Below are 21430 nucleotides of genomic sequence, written 5' to 3' on the forward strand. Positions count from 1 at the left end.
GTTGGAGGTGTGGCGGAAGTGGCTGGGGAGTGAAGGGACTGGGAGGGGGCGGTTCCCTGTGAGACAGAAGAGCCGGATGTTTGCAGATCTTTGACAGGCGTGGCAGGGAGAGCGGTGCCCCTCCACGGTGAGCTGCGGGGTGCTGGGTCTCCCTGGGGGGTGACGGGGGCAGGAAAGGGACCGGTCAGATGTTCTGAAGGAAGGGGGTTCGGATGGGGAGGATCGGAGCAGAATCGCGGAAGGGTGCGAGGATGGAGTGGGGCCTGGGAACCTGGCCTTCCCACTGCGCGGGCTCTGCTCCACTCGGTTCTGAAGTGAGAGGACTTTACTTCCTCGTTCCTGGGCGCCTCGCTGGCTGTCATCGAGCAAGCTCGTGGGAAGGGCAAGTCTCCCTGGTCCCAGCTGGGCAAGCACGAAGACCAAGAGGTTTGGGGGAAGAAGTATTCCACCTTTGCCGTTTCTCGGGTTACATTTTCCTCTTCGTGACATGGGATAATTACACCCAAGCCGGGTTTGGTAAACCAGGAGTTTCTGTGCAGATGTGATTGTAGTTGGAAGTTTTGCCGCTGTGTTGTGAGATTTGCATTTTCACAATTCTGGAGTCCCACCTAGGAGGGCGATCCCAACGCCAGAGAATACGATTTCATGTTGTTTATTCCAGTTATCCACGGAGGAGATTAGGGAAGAAGCTTTACTTTGCCCTTTTTGTAGAATTTTGAGAATCGCTTGAATAACCGTCCCTTAGAGAAGTACTGAAGGAATTGACCTGCACAAAGGGACCACCTTAAGGTAGACATGGGTTAGAATCTTGACTTTGCTGTATGACCCTAAGCAATTGCCTTATTATTACTTTTTTTTTTTTTTTCTGGTGCTAGGTTTTTCAAACTGTAATGGGTTTTACATACCTCTCTTGTTTTACATACCTCACTGGTGCTGTTGTGAAAAAGTAATTTGTATCCAGCTCACAGGAAATGGCAACCCACTGCAGTACTCTTGCCTGGAGAATTCCATGGACAGAGGAGCTTGGTGGGCTACAGTCCAGGGGGTCACAAAGAGTCAGACACAACTGAGCGACTTCACTTTCACTTTCATGGGTGGTTGGTTCCCTTTTCCTCTTAGGATACAAATTGACTTGTTCTGTTACTCAAAAAAATAACTGAGCATCTACTTTGTGCCAAATGTAATTTTGAGTAGGTCAGGCAGGATTTCTTAAACAGAAATTCTCAGAGGGCCTGTGAATCCCTTAAATTTCATGCAAGATTTCACGCACGTGCTGATTTTGCTGAGGGAAAAAGCCACTAATTTCTCTAGAATTTCAGAGAGTTCCAGGACTTCTGCCTAAAGTGAGTCTTGAAGATTTTTGTAAAGGTCGACATTTTACCAACTGAGAAGGGAAAATTTACTCTGAGAGTAAAGGCTTCCCAGGTCGCTCAGTGGTAAAGAATCCATCTGCAATGCAGGAGATATGGGTTCCATCTCAGGGTTGGGAAGATCCCCTGGAGAAGGAAATGGCAACCCATTCCAGTATTCTTGCCTGGGGAATCCCCATGGACAGAGGAGCCTGGTGGGGTCACAAAAGAGTCGGACATGAGTGAGTGACTAAATAACAACAGAAAGAGTGTTTTGCAGAGTGGTGCAGGACTTGTAAGTGACAGGAGTCTTAGGCAGCCAGGATACTTCTTTTCCACTATTTTATGTTCCAGTTTCCCTGTACTAGCCTCCCTTCTGCTCCCACTGAATGGGAGCTGAGCTTCTGGGCTCACTTGGGCAAAAGCTGTTAGTTGGAAAGTGATGAGAGAGGCCAGACTGGCTGGGAGGTGGAAACAAGAATGATTAGTTATGCTGGCAAAGGAGGTTATGGGGCAGGGGAGAGGTCAGTTTGGAAGAACTGGCAAAATGCAAGAGTTACTGGAAGAGGTGGGGTTAAACTCATCTCCCTTTGAGAAAGTGTCCCTCTCCCTCCCTCATACATACTTCAACTCCCAGCTGTTTCTTCTAATCCTGTTGTTTACTTTAGCATAAGTATTTTAGACCGCTGGACAGTTATATTTCTGGGAGGAACCTTTGCTTCTGTAGACGAGGAAATTAGGCCTAGATAGGAAGAAGACTTTCTCAGCATTTTGCGACCCACGCAGCTCTATGGCCCAGGTCTCGGTGTATCTCTTCCCACGCCTTTTTCACAGCATCAAATACCCACCGTGAGCAGGAAGACTTCTCTGGAACAGCTGGGGGCAGGGCTGAAGGAACTCTTGGTCTCTGGGCAATAACCCAGCAGAAGGGATGGAGAGAAGGCTCAGGCCTGGAGAGGGTTCCTGTGAGCTGCATTCTGCCCCTGTTACCTGGTGAGAGGGGCCCCTGCTGGGGGAGCCTTCACAGCCTCCTGGCTGAATGTTGGGGCGATGCTTTTTCCTGAATTAGGTGTTGGAGGGTCGAAACGGAATGGGGAGCTGGGGTGAGGGGTACAGAGGCACTCAGTGCGAGAAATGCCTTCCCAAACAAGAAAGGACATCTTTCTTGTGTTTGTGGAAAGGGACTTGTGCTCTGGTGATAAGCAGTGAATAAGGGTAGCAGGTAAGGCCAGAGGACAGGAAGAGGAAGAAAAAGAAGTTGTGGTGTGCTTTTTGGGTGGGGCAGGGGAGTTGTTTGGCGGCTCAGTTTTGGCTCCAGACCTTCAAAGAGCTTTTACCACTGAAGCAGTGTGGTTGCTCTGGTAACAGGGTAGTTGTTGCTAGGTTGTTGCTACATAAGGAAGTTGGGAGCCGCCAGTTTGCCATCCAGAATCTTTGCTAAGACGTGCACAGGAGGTTGTCACGTCGCTCAGAGGTGTCCAGGGTCTGGATCTGGGCCCACAGTTCTCGCCTCTTCTCCCCTACCCGCGTCTGGGTCTTGTCTGCACTCCTTATCTGCCCTGCTGAGTCTCTGACCATATATGTCATTTTTCGGGGCTCCAGGAATGCAGTGGACTTAGAGCAGCCTCTCCTGCGGGGTTGGCCGAATGGGTTGAATTAAAACTCCCCTCCCTCACACATCTGGTGAACTGGTGAAGGCAGAAGTGGTGAACTTCTCGTCAGGGCCGAGGGCAGAAGGTGCCGCCTCCAAGCTGCACGCAGCTGCGTCCCTAAGGCCAGACCCCAGACCCGAGCAGACCCAACGTCAGAGCTGGCTCTTCTCCTTGCCCGCCTGTGGCAGCTGCTGTGCTAGTTTCCACCTCCCGGATCTCTGCACTCTGGGTATTGTGGGCTTCCTCCTTCTCCACCTGTACCCTCCGAATCTTAAGGTGGTCTGAAACCGGCATCAGGAGGTCCCCACAGAGTAGAGTGGGCTTGGGAGCCTCCAGGAACCTGCAGATTGTCCGCGGTGACTGGCAGGCAGATTGCATTTCCTGCTGCTTGATCCTGTTCTGGGGCAAACCCAGCTGGGCCCCTTGGCTGTGGCCTTTTTCCTTCAGCCTTATTGCCTCTGGCCACCTCCTGCTCCCAGGACCACAGCTGACCTGTTTCAGGCAGGGGTCTGGAGCAACCCTGTGCTCCTTAGAGTCTTGCGCAATCTTCCCCCATAACTGCTGGGGTCTGGGACGCGTCTGTGCTCTATGACCCTGGAGGAGAAGGGCACGGGCCTCGACCCTCCGCAGCTGGGATGGCATGGCTGACCCAGCAGGGCAATGGGCAGTGCAGGGTGTGGCGTAGCCCTTCCACAGCCAGCTGGAGGGGCCTGACGGCAGGCACTGAGCCGTGCCCTCTGTTGCCTCAGCTGCCTTTCCTGACAGTGTGCCAGAAAACCATGGAGCCAGGAAAGCCAGGAGCTCCATGGTGCCCTTGGCACGGGGGAGAGATGTTGAGGAACAGGGACAGAACAGGGGAGCAAAGAGTGGGGGCCGGAGGGCTTGCCGTAGAAGTCATGGGTGAGGAGAGTGTCTCACTGAGCAGCCAGCTCCCTTCTGTGTCTCAGGGTTCTCTGTGGGTTCTGCCGTGTGGAGCTGTGGGGTGCAGGCTTGGCCATGGACCCGCTCTCAGAGCTGCAGGACGACCTGACCTTGGATGACCCCAGCCAGGCTCTGAACCAGCTGAAGCTAGCTTCCATCGATGAGAAGAACTGGCCCTCAGATGAAATGCCCGACTTTCCCAAGTCAGGTGGGCGCGGCCTGATGTCAGCAGCCTTGGGTGCCTTAGAAGGGGAGACCCCCCGCACTTCCTGTGGAAGGAAGAGCCTGGAGGACGAGGTGGGGACAAACAGATCAGCCCCCATCAGAGCAGACCAGATCAAATGAGGGTGGGGCTGGGGCACAGGCCTTAGGGGAAGGGCCGGAGAGCACGAGTCTCAGAGGGGGACGTTAGCGCAGCCCCCGGATCGTCCCCTGACTTTGCTGTGTTCCTCAGATGACTCCAAGAGCAGCTCCCCAGAGCCTGTCACACATCTGAAGTGGGATGACCCTTACTATGACATCGCCCGGCACCAGATCGTGGAGGTGGCAGGTGAGCACCCCCTGCCCCCCAGCCTTGCACCTTGTCCCCCGCAGTCCACACTCCTGGCTTAAGGAAGCCAGCCCCTCCTGCCTGAGGGCAAGGGGCTGCAGGGGAGGGGCAGGCTTGACCCCTGACCGGGGAGCTCTTCCGGTTCCATGTACCATTTTTTTTTTTCCTTTTCGAGTTCACTTTATTTTTGCTTTTTATTTTTTAATCAGAGGATGATTGCTTTACAATGTTGCGCTGGTTTCTGCCATACAGCCACAGAAGTTAGCCATCAGTGCATGTGTATACACACACACACCCTTTGAACCTCCCTCCGCCCCCCACCCCCGCCTCACCTCCTCGGCCGTCACAGGGTGCTGAGCTGAGCTCCCTGCACGTCGCATTCTTTCAACAAGCAGACTCACTTGTGAGGGCTGCTGGGTCTGGTCACCCGCAACCACCTCCCGACCTGTGACCTGGTCTCCATTGGCGGATGGCGTGTGGGAGGCATGCTGAGAGCCTTGGGTGGGATTCCCAGGTCTGCCTCTGAGCGCGTTTCCTCCTCACAGGGTTGCTCAGAGCATGACGGCGGTGAACATATGTCTGGCCCAGCCGGAACTTAGTTGGCCTTGAACACTAGCGCCCTGCCCTTTGCCTCAGGTCAACTTTTCTACCCCAGGAGTTCCTAGGAATCCCAGGGAGGTGCCAGTCCCTCTGGAGAAACCCCACTCTAAGTCTGGAATGCAGAGCCTCCTTGCGGGAGTTAGGAGCCAAGTGACTCCTGGAGCATTGGGTTCCCCACATATGTCCTACCTGCTAAGAATGGGTATGGGGGCCCCCTCGAGTCTTGGCCTCAGTGCGTGCCCACCCTGCTGTTCATAACACGGGGCCCAGAAGACCCCTGCAGCAGGGAGGAAGCAGAGACATTGATGCCCTGGTTTCTGCCCTTAAGGTCCTCCTGCTGAAAGAGGAAATTGAAACTGTAGGATCCTTTGTCTTTCCCTCAGCTGTAAGCAGGGTGGCAGCATGGCCCTGCTCTGAGGTCTTGGGGTGGACTAGGGGAGCCAGATGACTTGTGGCCCCCGGAGCCCTGTGCCATGCTGGCCGAGGGGTACCTGGAGGCATCCGGCCACAGGGAAGGGGCAGGGAGCCCCATCTCTCCTGAATGCTGGGCTCAGGGAGGGGTGGGGAAGTTGAGAAGGTTGTCCCTAACATTTCAAGGTGTTTCCTTGGCATCGATGTCCCTGATGCCTACCCTGGTCTGGTTTAGAGAACTTGGCGGTGGCCTTTCTCAGCCCTACTTCAGCAAGGCCGAGAGTTCTTTAGTGATCTGGTCCTGCCCTGAGCACAGGAGGGTCCCTTGAAGGTTTAGAACTTTCCCTGCTCCCAGAGACGAACCTGGTTGGGAGTGTCTGATGTGAGGGAGTCTGTCTCCTGACCTTCTCCTGGCGCACATGCCCAAGTCGCTGGCACAGCAGGTAGGCTGCCCCCAGCCCCCGCAGGTGCAACCCTTGCGAGCCGGGCGGCAACTTATTTCTGTCTCTCCAGGGTGTGATGAGCCTGAGGGGGCCCAGCCAGGTAGGTGTGTTGCTGGCTCTCCATGCTTGGCCTTCTCTGGGCTGTGGATCAAGAAGGGCTCTTGGTGGAAGCCAGGTGGGGCCAGCTTAATTGCAGCCCCACTCCCTGGAGCTGGGAGCTGGTGGCACCGGGGCCAGGGAGGGGGATGGAGATCACAGAGGATTATAGGTTTGACAGCGTGGGGGCTGTGCGGGGACACGTGCAGAGCCCCAAGGGCACGGCGTCCCAGAGGAGGATCCAGTGTCCCATTTACAAGGTGCTGGGGCAGCTGAGTGGTGGAACCACAGCTGGAGGGAGGGGGCCTTGTCCACGGTGGGTCGTGGGGCTGCTTGCAAGCCATGGCCTGCTTAGTGCTGGCTCCGGGCCCCTCTCGGGGGGCATCCCCCATGCGTGTGCTTCTCTGACTGCTGAGAGGTGTTCCGATTGGCACTGCCCAAGCAGGAGTTGTTTGATGAAGCCTATGGCAACATCTGGGGAGTCCAGTTTCCTGGCCTTGGAGCCCCTCCTGCAAGGGAAAGTGGGTTATGTTGCCCAGCTCCGCTGCAGTCCTCTGTTGTCCTTGCTGGCATGCTCCACAGTCAAATCTGACTGGTCCACGTGAGTTCTTTGCAGTGACATGCTGGTAAATGTTTAATAGTTGGCCTTCCAGAAAGGAAAAAGTAACCAAATACTGTTACTGTAATATTTGTAGCATTTTCAGTTTTTACCTGCCAATAGCAGATTTCAAGCCACCAACAGTGATGTCAGCTGGCTTGCAGTATCGCCAGCAATTTAACCTTTGCGCAAACATGCCCCAGCTCCCACCTCCCACCTCCTTGGCCGCCTGCTCTCAGGTTGTGGGAGGGTGCTGGTCCGGCCCACCCAGAATGCCTGCTGGAGGAGGCGCGCTGTGGCTGACTGACCCCCAGGTACCCCTGGGAAGCTCCTGATCGGTGTCTGGGGAAGGCAGAGGTTTCTTTCTCAGGCAGCTGGTCTTTCCCTGGTGCTGTTCCACAAGCGCCGGGCCTGCCCTCTGAGCCCTCTCCCTCAGTGCTCTGGGGACACAGCTCCTTCTTTCCCTTCAGTCTCCAGGGTAGAAGTCTGTTCTCTTCCGAGATGAAGAGGGGACTCCCAGGCCTTTTTTATGCATGCGTCTTGGAGGAGCAGTTACCCTGCCTACTGGCAGATGCCCGAGCCACCCAGGACTTGGGCAGCTGGGGCTCCACTCCAAGGAGGAGAGGGCAGGTGCTGGGCCCGGGGCTTACCCGTGTCTCGTTCCTTGCTGCTCTGAGATTCGTGCCATCCGGTCTCTCCCTGACTGCCCCCTACTCCCAACTTTGTCCCTCATCCCCATCCTGACTTCACTCGCATTTGTAAAACATTTACTTTGGAACAAGCCCAGTAGTCAGCACTGAGGATTCATTGAGGAAAAATGTACACTCTTTCTTTCACGGATCGTACAGTCCTGTGAAGTGGTTCTTGAAGTGGTCAGGCGGCCTCCTTGGGGATATGAAAGGTATGGCCCTCTTTTGCAGAAAACACATGCACGGACTGGTAATATCTTTTCTCTAACATCATGGCGTTGGTGGGTGCCCATTGGTGGAACCCCAGTTGAGGATCCAGTGTCCCATTTACAAGGTGCTGGGGCAGCTGAGTGGTGGGACCACAGGCCTCTGGACTCTCACCTCAGCTGCTTGCTTAACCAGTTACCAGCTCTTTAAATCCCAGGGCCCTGTGAGCTCAGACCTCCCGCCCTGCCAGAGTCCTCAAGTCTGCCAGCCAGTGTGTGTGTGAGTCAGTCAGTCGTGTCCAACTCTGTGCAGCCCCATGGACTGCCGCCCACCAGGCTTCACTGTCCGTGGAATTCTCCAGGCAAGAATACTGGAGTGGGTAGCCATTCCCTTCTCCAGAGGATCTTCCTGGTCCCGGGATCGAACCTGGGTCTGCTGCACTGCAGGCAGATTCTTCACCACCTGAGCCACCAGCCAGTGAGGGTCACCTTACTGTTGGAAGGCAGCGATGACAGTCTCTCAGAATCCTCGACGCTCCTCCCAGCATTCCCCCTGCACCCTGGGTGTTTCCTCTGTTCAGAGAAGAGTAGAGAGTTGATGCATTCCCCTTCCCCCCAAAACCTCCTTCCCCCCTCTCCTCCAGCCACAGGGTCATAGTAGGAGGCCGAGGGGTTATTAAGCTCCCGACTGTACACAGGTCTAACCTTCGTCCTTGCCCCCTGCCAGCCTGCTCTTCCTTCTGTCGGAGCCAGTGGGAGGTGAATCAGAGCAGGCAGCAGAGCCACCCCCTGCTGGCCGCTAAGGAACCCAGCGCCTCAGGATCTGGGCCAGGCTGTGAAGGAGAACAGGTGACACCTGCTTCTTCAAAATAGACCTGCTGCTGGACGGAGCTGCACCGTCTCCTCCTCAGGAACGCTTGCAGAAGGATCTCGGCTTGTGAAGTCTGGAGAAAGTGCCCTGTGCTTTGGGAAAACTGCCTCGAGCAGTCTCATAACCCAGATAGCACCGTGAGCAAACTCAGAAATAGAGCCGTGCTGGGCTGACCTGTGCCAGGCGACTGGCGCTTCCTGAATACCCATCACGTTGCTGGGCTCTGGACCAGCACTGGACATTCAAAGACAGACAAGGCGGCACCTGTCTGTGAGCTGCTCATCGCTTCCAGAAGAGACAGACACGAAGATAGTTATACAGGGGAGTCAAATTGTCATGACAAAGATCGGTGACAGTTCACGCAGGAAATTGCCCCTGGCCTGCCCCGGGGAAGGAGGAGAGACACAGGCTTCTGCTTGGGACAAGTCTTAAGGGTTCAGAGGAGTTAGCAAAGAGGAGCAGAATTGCCTGGAGGAAGTCCTGTCTGTCTGGCATGAGAAGCAGTCGCTGAAGCCGCCTGCTGTGCACTGGCCTGAAAGTGTGTGGAGTAGTGAGCCTGCCACGGCGGGGAGATGGGGCCAAGCCTGGAGAGTCCTGTGAGCCTTTCTGAGGGGCTTTAACACAGCTCAGGATGGGGTTCAGGAGGAAAGGGGAGTCAAGGCAGGAGAGACAGGCGCAGGTAGATGCTTCTAATTCTCTATGGCTGGAAGTTGGGGCAGTTTAGAAAGAAGAATGGAACCAGTCTCTGGGCCTGATGGGAAACCTGACCCAGGAAATTCTGGGAGGGCCCCGGCTAGCACCTTTCAGGGCCGACAGAGGCTTGGCAGTGTTCTGAGTGGAGATGGGATTGTTGGAGGGGTTGATCCAGAGGCTGGACATGATAGACTCCTAGAAGCCTGGGAGGTGCGGGCTCAGGCCAGAGCACCAGCAGGGACTGAGGCCATGCTGCCCACATTCCAGAAGCCTGCCTCAGCCTTGAGCAGAAGGGCAGAGCCTTGGCAAAGCACTGAGTCCTGGGTTAAGTCACTGACCAGAAGGATCATGAAGACCATGGTTCATTAAACATGGAGAAGAACACTCAGTAGTAAAGTGTCAAGGAATCCCTTAGTCCGCAGAGGTGAGAGGCAGACAGGCCATGTGGGCTGTGTAAATGTTTTTTTAATTTGCCTCTGAAGGAGGGGCATTAGGTGAATGTGGTCTGGTGACTCTGGAGAGTGTGAGCCTAAAGATGAAGGGAAAGGTCCTGGGACATGGGGCACGGGGGACCGAGCCTTATCCCCACCCGGCTTTGCTTGGGGTCCTTGGTCCACACTGACCCTGGAAGAGCATCTCACCTTGGGAGGCTGTCTCGTGTCTCAGAAGCTCCCCGGCTTCATGAAAGGCCAGATGGTCAGACCATGAAACAGTGACTCGTTTTGGACAGACATCCCTCAGAGATTTACACCATGAGCGCTTTTCCAAAGCATCATAAAATCCTCTGAACTCCATGTTCTTTAGAATGTCCTTAAGGAGAAAGAAATGATTTGTAGAAATGTCCAGAGATCAATCAACTGTGGCCAATAGTTCTGATAGTAAAAATCAGAAAGTGCTGTTAGTAGTCAAGAGCAAGACAGGACTATTAAGTCATCAGACTGATTTCCTCGGTGGCCCCAGGCTTTCTGAGAAGGTGGCTCCAATAAGTTTTTCATATACAGGCTGCTCAGAGTGGGTGCTTCTGGGATAAGCGTGGAATTACAAGATGTATGGCAGTTGCTTTGGCAGCTGTGACTTTTTTTGGGGTTTTCTTTAGTTATGGTGAAATTTACATACTGTAAAATTAGCGGTTTTAAAGTGTTTAATTTGATGGCGGTTAGTACCTGCTCGCTGTTGCGCAACCACTGCCTCTGTCTAGCGCCATCATTTCATCCACAGTGTCACCCATGCCACCCCCCATAACCATAAGCCTCAGTCCCTATTCTCCCTTCCTCCCAGCACCTGTAACCACTGATCTGCTTTCCTTTGCTACAAATTTACCTACATAGCTCATATAAGTGGGACCAAACAGCGTGTTTCCATTCAGGTTCTTTGGCTTAGCACCCTGGTGCCAAGGCTCACTCACAATGTGGCATGCATCAGTGCTCCCTTTTTATTGCCAAGCAGCAGTCCACTGCGCAGGCACACCACATCTTCTTTATCCACCCATCATCCTCTGACGGACATTTGGGTGGTTTTCCACCAGGCGTGGCTTTTCACAAAGTCATATTGTATTTTTTATACCCCGGGTCAGCAGCCCTGAGAGCACCCTGTCCCTCTTTCTTCAGCGACATGCCCGCGAGTGCAGGCAGCTGCACAGAGGTCTGTCCGCCTGGCCCCCGAGCTAAACGGCACGGGTCTCCAGGCCTGGCCCCTTTCAAATCCTCGCCTGACTGCTCGTGGCTGATCGCGCACCTGCCGTCTTCCGTCTCTCTCCACACCTAGGAGATGACAAGTACGGGCGGAAGATCATTGTGTTCAGCGCCTGCCGAATGCCCCCGAGCCACCAGCTGGACCACAGCAAGCTCCTGGGGTGAGTGCCCACGGCGGGGTGGGGGGCAGTGGTGGGCGCGTGCCCAGATCCCTCCTGCGGTGGGAAGCCATTTTCCTTCCTGCCCCTCCTGCCCTGGGAGTACCGAGGCACCGCCTCCCTCAAGGCCTCCCCTCCTCTGCTGAGAAAAGGGGTCTCATTTTGTTTGTTTGTCTGCCTTTGGCTGTGCCGGGTCTTCGCAGCGGCGCCAGCCTTTCTCTGTTGCAGTGGCTTCTGCTGTGGCGGAGCCCGGGTGCTAGGGTGCTCGGGCCTCAGTAGCTGCAGCGCGCGGGCTCGGCAGTTGTGGCTCCCGGCTCCGGAGCACGGGGCTCAGTAGTTGTGGCTCACGGGCGTAGCTGCTCCCTGGCATCTGGGCTCTTCCCGGACCAGGTGTTGAACCTCCATTGGTAGGTGCATTCCTTACCGCTGAGCCATCGGGGAAGCCCTGGTTTTTTTTTTTTTTTTTAAATAATTTTATTGACGTTTGACTGTGCTGGGTCTTCGTTGCCGTGCGGGCTTTTCTCTAGTCGCGGTGAGCGCGGGCTTCTCATTGCCGTGGCTTCTCTAACTGCGGACCACAGGCTCCAGCGCGCACAGCCTTCGCTCGCTGCAGCTCCTCAGCGAGCCATTTTACATCTAGGGGGTGGGCTAGGAACCAGACCCGATTTCTAGTCCTGGAAGCCATCTGCTTGACCTTGGCAAGTGGCCTTCATCTCTTCCAGCTTCTTTTCACTTTTCTTAGGGCCTGATACAGTCCTTGTTCCTTGTAGGAGTGAGATACTACTCGGGAAAAGACTTTGAAAAGTCAAATACTGTCCAGACCTGAGGCCTGATTAAGATGATGATCAGTCTGAGGCGGTTACAGTTGTTCACCATTTACATGAATAATTACCATTACTTGTATTTTACGCCACGTCTGGTGAAATGACTTCCGTACCTATGTGGATTCTGATAGCCAAATGGATGAAATAGCTCTGGTTGGTCTGGAAATCTCTGGAGGCAAGTTCGAAGGCTGATTGAAAGCGGAAGTTTGACAGGCTCTGTTCTGATAAGTGTGGGTCTTGGGCCCCCACCAGGCCTGCGCTGGGCCCATAGCGCGTGTGGAGGCAAGGCCATAGCTGCCTTCCTCCTGAGGCTCCTCCTCCGTGTGTGCACAGATTCCCATCTTGCGCTCCTTTCCCAACCACTTCAAAGCACTCCCCGCGGTTGAGAATGTCTGCCCTGCCCTTAACGGCCCTTTGGGGGTCCTGAACAGTTGTGTATGTGGAGGGGCTGGTGTGGGGTCAGGGACAGTCTGGGGCTGCTGCAGCAGAAAGGCGCGGGGGTGGGGCGGGGGTGGTGGAGTGCAGTCTCTGCAGTCCTGTGAGCTCAGGGCCGGGCAGTCCTGTGTGACTGCTTTCCCTCAAGTCTCCAGAGCCCTCCTCCTGGGGCTCCTCAGCCGCGCAGGCAGGCAGAGCCTTGCCCGGGCCTGTCCTGCGGCCCAGCCAGGAACAGGCCAGGGACCCCCGCCTGAGGGGGGCTGAGTCACATGCCCTCCTCTCTGGTTTTATCTCAGCATCTGGCAAGGCATGGGACAGACTCCTGGCCGAATGATGGTCCGAGTGGGAGGAAGTCAGTGGAGGGAAGGTGGGAAAGCACCCAATTTTTAGGAGCGAGCTTGCTGAGTAAGGCTGCCCCCTACTCGGGGGCTTCAGGAAGCCCTCTGTCCCCTGTCCTGTCTTACCCCCTCCACCCAGCCTGGCAAGGAGACACTTTCATCTCACATCAGTCCTGTCATCTTGTTTCCAGTCTGATTATCTCAGGCTTGGCTTTTCTGGGGGGTTGAAACAGAAAGTGCCTGAAGCTTGGATGCAGAAGACCAACGAAACTGCAGCCCTGCCATTAACTAGCTGCGTGCTTGGGTCAGGTCTCTCCTGAGCCCTATAAAAATAAGAATTGTGCTCACTTCACGGGATGGTGTGGGCCTTAGGTAAGAAAATATACATGAAATGCTATTGTATTCATCTGTATCACAGATTTCAAGAATTTAGAAAAATGTAGATAGTGATTAAGAAGAAGTATAGAAGAAGTATAGAGAGCAATAAAATGTCCCATAAACCCACCACCAGGAGAGAAAAACCACTGGTAATATTTTAGTGTATTCACGTCCTATTTTTTTTTTCTGTAACATATATTGGACTCTATAGTCAGTTTTATATATTACATGATGTTTTTATCTTCTGAGCATTAGACATTCCTCAAGGACATCCTTTTAAAAAATTGTTATCGAGATATATGCATTCAGGAAAGCAAGCACATTATGTATACTACTTGATGAATTTTCAAAAATTAAATATACCCATGTCATCCACACCCACAGACCTCCCTTTGCTCTTCCAGTCATTGCCCCAAAGTGTAGCCACTGTTCTTACATCTAGCTTCACAGATTGGTTCTGTTCGCAGAAACATCCTGTGGGGTATTCTATTTATAGATGTCCTGTGATTTATTTAACCAATTCCCTATTCTTGGACACTGAGTTTGCTGCTCATTTCCCCCCCCATTATAAAACAGGCTATAATGAACAGCCTTTTATTAAAATATTTCTGTCCATCTCTGATTAGTTCCTTGGGATAAATTCCTGGACACATTTTTACCAGGTCAAACAGTATGAACATTTTATAGCTTCTGATAAACATCACTTCATTGCCCTCCCAAATGTCATAACATTTATCAAAGGAGTGTATTTTCACTGCAACCTTTGCTGTTTTATTTATTTATCTTTGTAAATAAATCAGTCGTGCGGCATGCGGGCTCTTAGTTCCCCCACCAGGGATTGAGGCCATGTCCCTTGCAGTGGAAGCTCTGAGTCTTGACCACTGGACCACCAGGGAAGCCCTAACTTTTGCCGTTTTACAGTTGCAAAATGCCCTCTTTTTATGTGACAGCTTTTTTTGCAAAGTGCTCAGTGTGTATAAGGGGTAAATTATTGTGCAGTGATGATCAGAATTAAGATAATCAATCCGGCATTAGACACCTCGCGCGCCCACCAGTGCTGTCCCAGCTGGGCACCTGTGGACCAGTGTTCAGGTTATCCTCTCTGGGTTAGGTCAGATTGTGTCTGGGCACTCAGTCCCATCCTTGGGCACTTTTCCCAGCTCCTTTCCTCCTTCCCCGTGTCTCCTTGGCAGCCCTCAGCATTCCTGTGCGCCCAGCCTCCCCACCTGGAGCAGCGCTCCTCCTGGGACCTGGGAGCTGTAGGCCAGGAGGGACGAGGGTTTTCCCCAAGGCTCCTCTCCCTCTCTGGAATTCATATTCATTCACTTCCTACTTCCCCACCTCAGATGAGCCCAGCGTGTGTTTGTATTAGATGGTAGGTATTGTGCTGTGAGGATTGGGAACTTGAACTGTGGGTCCTTGGTCCACAAGCTGTCCAGAAAAAACAAAACCCTGGAGCAGGAGAGGAGGCCCCCTGTCCACTCTGATCCCCTTTCACAGTGCTGCGCAGCCAGCCCTGCGGGTGTGAAAGGCAGACCTGTCCCGTGATCAACGCGGCCACACTCGGAGTCGGTTCACCTCTAGGCTCTCCAAGAAGCTTGACCTCTCTGAGCCTCACTGCCCTCACTTATAAGAGGGCATAGTGTCAGCCTCCATTATGATGAGGAAGGCGTGAGATAGTGTATGCAAAGTGCTTGGTAGACACTGAAAGCTTAATCCTGACGAATGGTGACCGCCACCATCATCGACTCACAGCAATCCCGTGAGGGGAAAGGCTATTCCCATTTTGACTGGAGGTATGTGAGGTGGCTCCAGTGAGTCCTGGTCTCCTGACTTCTAGTCAGTGCTCAGGAGAACTGTTGTTGTTACTGTTATTCCTCGCCCAGCCCAGCTGTTCCTCGTCCACAACACTGTGACCAGTTGTGCAGCCAGAATAGACTGGCGGGCCGCGGGGCCGGGCAGAGGGGGCAGCTCCTTGGGGCACGGGGTCTGTCTCACCCGGGCCTCCCCTGCGGACACGGCAGGCCTGAGTGGGGCTGTGTCTTGCAGGTACCTGAAGCATACCCTGGACCAGTACGTGGAGAGCGACTACACACTGCTGTACCTACACCACGGCCTCACCAGCGACAACAAGCCCTCCTTCAGCTGGCTCCGGGATGCCTACCGGGAGTTTGACCGCAAGTGGGTGGGGGCCTTGGGGGACGCTCCAGGGCCCCGGGGGGCCAGCACCGCCACCCTATGCTGGGCTGCCCTCTGCTTGGGCAGGAGTGTGTACACATTCCATGCCCCGGGGGAGGCGGGTGCCCCCCTACCTGGGTAGATGGAACACGAAGACTCCCAACTTGGAACGGCCTGGGCTCAAATCCGTTTCTCTGCTGACTCCCGCTGTGACCTTTTGTGCTCCTTAAGCTCTCCGAGCCTGTTTTCTAACGTGTAAAATAGGGCCGCAGTGGCACTTCACCTGGCAGGCCTACCGCGAGTCATTGAGTCAGGAACCATACATCAAGGCCCAGCTCTGCCTGTCCCCTGAGCACCTGGTCTGTCTCTGCAGGTACAAGAAGAACATCAAGGCCCTGTACATCGTGCACCCCACCATGTTCATCAAGACCCTGCTCATCCTGTTTAAGCCCATCATTAGGTGTGTGGGTCCAGGGCGGGCACTGGTCTCTCATGCCCCACTGTGAGCTGTGAAGCAGGTCCCCAGGAAGCTACCCATTCTGGGGACAGACTGGTCAGGCCTCTGCCTGACCCGGGTGGGCCGCTGAGAGCGCGCGGAGGCCTGCTGGAGCCGGCCCGCCCTGGACCCACATGCGCTCTCTTCCCACTGACAGCTTCAAGTTTGGGCAGAAGATCTTCTACGTGAATTACCTGAGTGAGCTGAGTGAGCATGTGAAGCTGGAACAACTGGGGATCCCCCGCCAAGTGCTCAAGTGAGGCCAGGGAGGGGGCTGTGTGTGCCTGGCGGGCACTCTACATGCAGGTCATGCCTGTGGGGGGAGGGTGTGCTGGCCAAGGGGAGAAGCAGCCTTGAGCCCCCCAGGATTCACCGAGGATGCAGATGTAAAGAAAGAGGCAGTACATGGGGTCAGAGTGAGCGAGTTCAGGTCCCACATCTGCCGCTGAGAAGCTATGTCGCTGAATCTTTTCATTTTTTTTTAAGTGGCGTGTAATTGCTTTACAATGTTGTGTTCGTTTCTGTTGTACAGCCACGTGAATACGCTCTATGTACACAGCACAGCTCCCTCACCCTGGAGCCTCCCTCCCTGGTGGACAGAGTAGGGGAGGGAGACGGGGGGCGAGGTGAGAGAGTAGCCCTGAGATACAGACACACCGTGTGTAAAACAGAGAGCCAGTGGGAAGCTGCCGTCTGACACGGGGAGCTCAGCTCCCGGCGCGGTGATGAGCCTTTTTGAAGTCTTCACTTACTCCTGGGCAAAGCTGGGTTGGTGGGAGGACTGAATGAGGTCATCCATGTAAGGCAGCCCAGTGTCTGACACACAAGAGTTGCCATAGTGACCGCAGAGCCAAGCCGGGGGCCCTACCCTCCCCACTGCTCCCGCAGGTATGACGACTTCCTCAAGTCTACACAGAAGAGCCCCGCGACCGCCCCCAAGCCCATGCCACCACGGCCCCCTCTGCCCAACCAGCAGTTCGGGGTCTCCTTACAGCAGTGAGTACTCGAAAGGTGGGGTGGGGCCGGCATCCGGGAGCTGGGAGGGCGGCAGGGCCCTCACAGCCTCGTGCCCGCAGGCTTCGGGAGAAGAACCCAGAGCAGCAGCCCATTCCGCTTGTGCTGCGGGAGACCGTTGCCTACCTGCAGGCCCACGGTGAGTGCCCGGCACGCCCTCGGCCCGGGAGCTTCGGGGCAGGGCTGGGCGGGGTCCCACGTGCACCAGTACCCGCCCTGACCCGGATGGGAAGCCCAAGGCACGCGGAAGGGGTTGGGGGAGTCCACACGGCGCCCCAGAGCTCTGAGACTCACCAGGCCCTGCCGTTTGCCAGGTCTCACCACTGAGGGGATTTTCCGGAGGTCGGCCAACACCCAGGTTGTCCGGGAAGTTCAGCACAAGTACAACATGGGTGAGTGGCCCCCAGGGATGTGCTGAACCCCGAGGGCCGGTGCAGATCGTGTGTGCGTGTGTGTGTGTGAGGTTTCTGTGGCATTTGATATGATTACACGGGTCTCACTCCTGCCTGCTTGTCCCAGACCCACTTCCTCGTAGATGAGGTTTCTGGAGGGAGGCGAGGAACGGGCCATGGTGTGAGTTCAGGGGCCGCACTCTGCGGCCGGCCGGCCCAGTGCCCCTGTCTCGTGGGAGGCGGGGCTTGTGGCCAAGAGGGCGGCCAGGATTGGCTGCTGGGCTCCGGGCCCCGCCCAGCGCCTTTCCGTGCCCCGCCCTCGCGTCTCCAGGGCTGTCTGTGGACTTCGAGCAGTACAACGAGTTGCACCTGCCGGCAGTCATCCTCAAGACATTCCTCCGCGAGCTCCCCGAGCCCCTGCTCACCTTTGACCTCTACTCGCACGTGGTGGGCTTCCTCAGTGAGTGGCCCCCTCTCCCCTCACCAGCGTCCGCAGGGTGGGGTCGCAGCTGGCCTCAGAGCGCGCCTGTCCGCCCAGGAAAAGTCTGGTTGGGGGGTCTCCCTCGAGCCTCCTGATAGGGCTTCCCGAACCAGTCCAGCCATGGGCCCGTGTGACCCAGGCGCCCGTTCCTCACAGACATCGACGAGAGTCAGAGGGTGAAGGCCACACTGCAGGCCCTGCAGACGCTGCCCGAGGAGAACTACCTGGTGCTGCGTTTCCTCACCGCCTTCCTCGTGCAGGTGGGGCTGGGGGCCGGCCTCTCCGCTCGCCTGGAGTGGGGGTGGGGGGCGCTGCTCCTGGACTTGGGTGTCGGCGCGGGAGGCAGGGTCTGTGGTTTTCCGGCTGCAGCGCCCCCTCCAACCCCGCCGTTCCTCCTGCAGATCTCGGCCCACTCTGACCAGAACAAGATGACCAACACTAACCTGGCCGTCGTCTTTGGCCCTAACCTCCTGTGGGCCAAGGACGCCGCCATCACCCTCAAGGCTATTAATCCCATCAACACATTCACTAAGTTCCTCCTGGATCACCAAGGGGAGCTCTTTCCCAGCCCCGACGGCAAGGGGCTCTGAGTGCCCGCCCCGCCCGCCCCCTGCTCCGGCAGCCCCCACTCTGGACTCTCCCTCCTGGCTTCAGCCTACGGGTGCCAGGGGGTCCTGCCCAGAAAAGGGGCTCTGAGTCCCCTCGGAGAGGGAGGCTGGAGCCCGCCCCCGGACAGCTCCTCCTCCCTTTCTGGCTGGCCCACCTGGCCGGCCCGGAGGCCTCACTGTAACCACAAGACCTTCTCTCTTCGCCTTATACTTCTCACTGCCTCCTTGGGTCCCTGGTTCCTGCGAGGCTCTGCGGAGCCGGCCGCCGCTCTTCGGCCGGGAGGCCTGGCCCCAGCAGCCGCTCGCCTGCTTCCTCCTGCCTCTCTCCCTGGCAACTGGAGACGCCAGAATCACTGCCGGCTGGGCTGGTAGCCGGGGCTGGTCCTCCCTCTTCTGTCTGCTGGGGAGCAAAAGGCTAAGCTGGCTGAACTGGCCCTGCTGAGGCTCTTCCCTGTCTGGGTGCAGGCCTGGCGGCAGGCACCCTGTTCCTGTCATCTCCCCTCTGATGGCTCAGCCTTTGGCACTTCCACAGCAAATGGATGGCAGGCTGGAGTCCCACAGTGGCCTTCTCTTCTGCACATCCTGGGTCCACCTTTCCCAGATGGTACTGCCCCCAGGGCATCCTCACCGCCCCCCGGTTCTCCTGCCAGGCCTGGGAGCTTGGGGGACGGGGCTGCGTCCCTGCCTCCGTTCAGAGAGATGCCCCACTCTCAGTGCCGACAGCCCCCTAGGGTCCAGTGAGACTAGTGACCAGCAGCCCCCGCACACCCCCCGCCTTGCCTCTCCCCACTCTGCCAGATCCTTGGCCTCGTCTGTTGTGGAGTCACGGGGGACCCTGCTGGCTGACTCAGGGCCTCAGATGGGTGGTGGCTCCTCCAGTTGCAGACTCCTGGAGGGGCCTGGTAGAGACTTGGCTGTTTAGATTGGCCCCTGCCAGGTAAGTTCTAGCAGCCTCCCCCTGGACCTGGTGATGGCAGAGGCCCCTTTCCAGCTGTCCCTTCCTGGTGAACCTCCTTCCTGAGGCCTCTGCCAGAGCCCACACTGTGGAGGCCTCACTGACCAGCCCTGCCCCATCTGTGAGCTGGGCGTGGCCTGGGCCCTGACCTCACTGGGCTCTGTTCCCAGGACACTGGCGTGTCAGGACCCCCGAGGATGGATGTGGCTGTTGCCAGCTGCTCTGTCTCCAGGCCAGGCCCAGGCTTCTGCTGTCTGCCTTCCTTTGTGTATCAGGTGTTGCTCACCATCCCATTTGCTGGGGAGCCTCGTGGATCTGTTTGGTCTCTCTCCTGTCCCCAGCCCCCACCCCGCCCTCACCACTAGTCTTTACCCTGGGGGCGCGGGGGACCTGTACTGTGAATCGAGTGTTCACATTCATACTCAATGACTTCCTTGGCACCAATCATGTATTTTACCTTTGCACTTTTTATATTTCAGTAAAAATCGAGATGGAAAACTTTGCATCTGGCTGATCATAGAAGTGGGCATGGAGGCTCAGAACCGGGTGGGAGGTGCAGTGTGGGGTTGTGGAAGAGGGGCAGAGGGGCCGCAGGCAGCCCCCTCCTCGTCCGTCTGACCCCTTCCACATCCTGCTGGTATGAAGGCAGCTTTCTGAGCGTCTTCCAGGCTTAGAAGCGTGAACAGTTACCTTCCATTCTTTCTGCACCTGTAGCATTCTAGCTGGCCCCCAAGTGCTATATCCTATTAACCAGGACCTCTGTCCCCCAAACAGAGCAGATCACAGCACAAGCTCTGGAGTCAGGCTGGGGTTTGAATCCTGGTTCCATCACTCGCAACCAGTTCTGACTGGTAATTGTCATGCAACTGGTCCCATCGCTGAGACTGTTGCTTCGTGTCTCGGAAGATCAGAAATAGATGTCCTTCCTAGATGTGGGGGGTGTTCCAGCCATCCCCACCCCGAGATACCAAAATCCAAGGGTGTGTGAGTCCCATATATAAAGTGGCGCAGTAGTTGCAATATAACCTCCATACATCTTTTCTTTAAATCATTTCTGGATTATTTAGAATACCTAATACAATGTAAACGCCATGTAAATAGTTTTGAACATGCAGCAGATTCAAGTTTTGCTTCTTGGAACTTCCTGAATTTCTTTTTTCCAAATATTTCTCAATCCAAGTTTGGGGGAGCTCTCAGATATGAAACCCACAGGTGCAAGGGCCAACCATAATGTACACATGGCCTAACAGAATGAGTGCCTGGTGGAAACTGGGATGATGGTCATGTCGCAGATGAATGAAGTGTCAGGCCCACCCTCTGGTAGCAGCCAGGGTTGGAGCCCTCATCTGACCATTCTGGCCCTCCCCATATTTCCCTCAGCCGGAGAGCTTGGCTGTTTCCATCTGCTACCCAGTCGCGTGGAGGCTATAAAAGATCCAGCTTTCCTCTTTTGAGCAGGTTTGGCTTTGATTTCAAGGTTAAGATAGGGACTTCCCGGTGCTCCAATAGCTAAGACTTCAATACTCCCAGTGCGGGGCGCTTGGGTTCCATCTCTGGTCAGGGAACTAGATCCCACCTGCCACAACTGAGTTCACAGCCCGTAACTAAAAGATCCCACCTGCCACAACTGAGTTCACAGCCCGTAACTAAAAGATCCCACCTGCCACAACTAAGACCTGGTTCTGCAAAATTAATATTTTTTAAAAAATTAAGGTTAAGATGGTAAAATGTATGTTACATGTATTTTACCACAATTTTAAAAAATGGTATGTCACAGGAGCACAGGCCGGAGATTCACTTGGCACAGTGACCAAGTTCCAGCTGTTAGCTGCTTGCCGGCTGATTGCAATCAGGAGGGTATGGTGGCCTCTGTCAGGCCTGTTCTTTTATCTCCTCATTGCTTGATTTGGCGGAGGAAGGCAGGCCAAGGCTGTATGATCAAGGCAATGGTTATAAACGTTGAGGCGTTGAGCTCCAGGAAGCCAGTCCCCCTCAGCCTGTGCCCTTTGTCCAGATAGCTCAAACAGAAGGTGCTGGCCACCTGTCTCCCTGGGTCTGCCCAAATCTAAGCTGGGTGACTATTTGGAACAGAGGGACGGTGAAATGATGAGGAAATGATGAGGCAGGCGGTCGGGAGACAGCTGTTTGTTTGGGTTGGGCTCTGGCTGGGCCTCTGCTGAGTGACTCAAAAGCCAGTTTACCCCTGCCTTGGCAACGGTGGGTCTCTAGGGGCAGAGCATTAGGACCTGCTTTAAAGGAGTAGGACACCACCAGATGAGGGGCAGTTGAATACTTTGCTTTACAGGAGGGTGAGGACTCCAAGGACAGTCTTAACCACCATTTCTGACCCCGGGGTGGGACGCATGCATGGTCAGGTGTCATGGGCAGCGTCACATTAAGTTC

The 21430-nt window shown here is 55.5% G+C and overlaps 1 protein-coding gene across 5 annotated transcripts; it reads left to right on the forward strand.

Annotated features, from left to right (window-relative positions):
• ARHGAP1 (Rho GTPase activating protein 1) lies at positions 17 to 19529 on the forward strand. Of its 5 annotated transcripts, none has more exons than XM_018059141.1 (14): positions 17 to 127; positions 3949 to 4130; positions 4377 to 4472; positions 5997 to 6026; positions 10844 to 10931; positions 14953 to 15084; positions 15455 to 15541; positions 15735 to 15833; positions 16466 to 16573; positions 16654 to 16730; positions 16906 to 16983; positions 17315 to 17443; positions 17621 to 17724; positions 17866 to 19529. In XM_018059141.1, exons 2-14 carry the CDS (start codon positions 3998 to 4000, stop codon positions 18052 to 18054), a joined length of 1350 nt encoding a protein of 449 aa, XP_017914630.1. In that variant the 5' UTR covers positions 17 to 127; positions 3949 to 3997; the 3' UTR covers positions 18055 to 19529. The 5 variants fall into 5 exon arrangements, with proteins under 5 accessions (XP_017914630.1, XP_017914631.1, XP_017914628.1 ...); XM_018059139.1 differs by lacking the exon at positions 17 to 127 and adding an exon at positions 1956 to 2342; XM_018059142.1 differs by lacking the exon at positions 5997 to 6026.

This window comes from Capra hircus, chromosome 15 (genome assembly GCF_001704415.2).
Source record: "Capra hircus breed San Clemente chromosome 15, ASM170441v1, whole genome shotgun sequence".
Classification (NCBI taxonomy): domain Eukaryota; kingdom Metazoa; phylum Chordata; class Mammalia; order Artiodactyla; family Bovidae; genus Capra; species Capra hircus.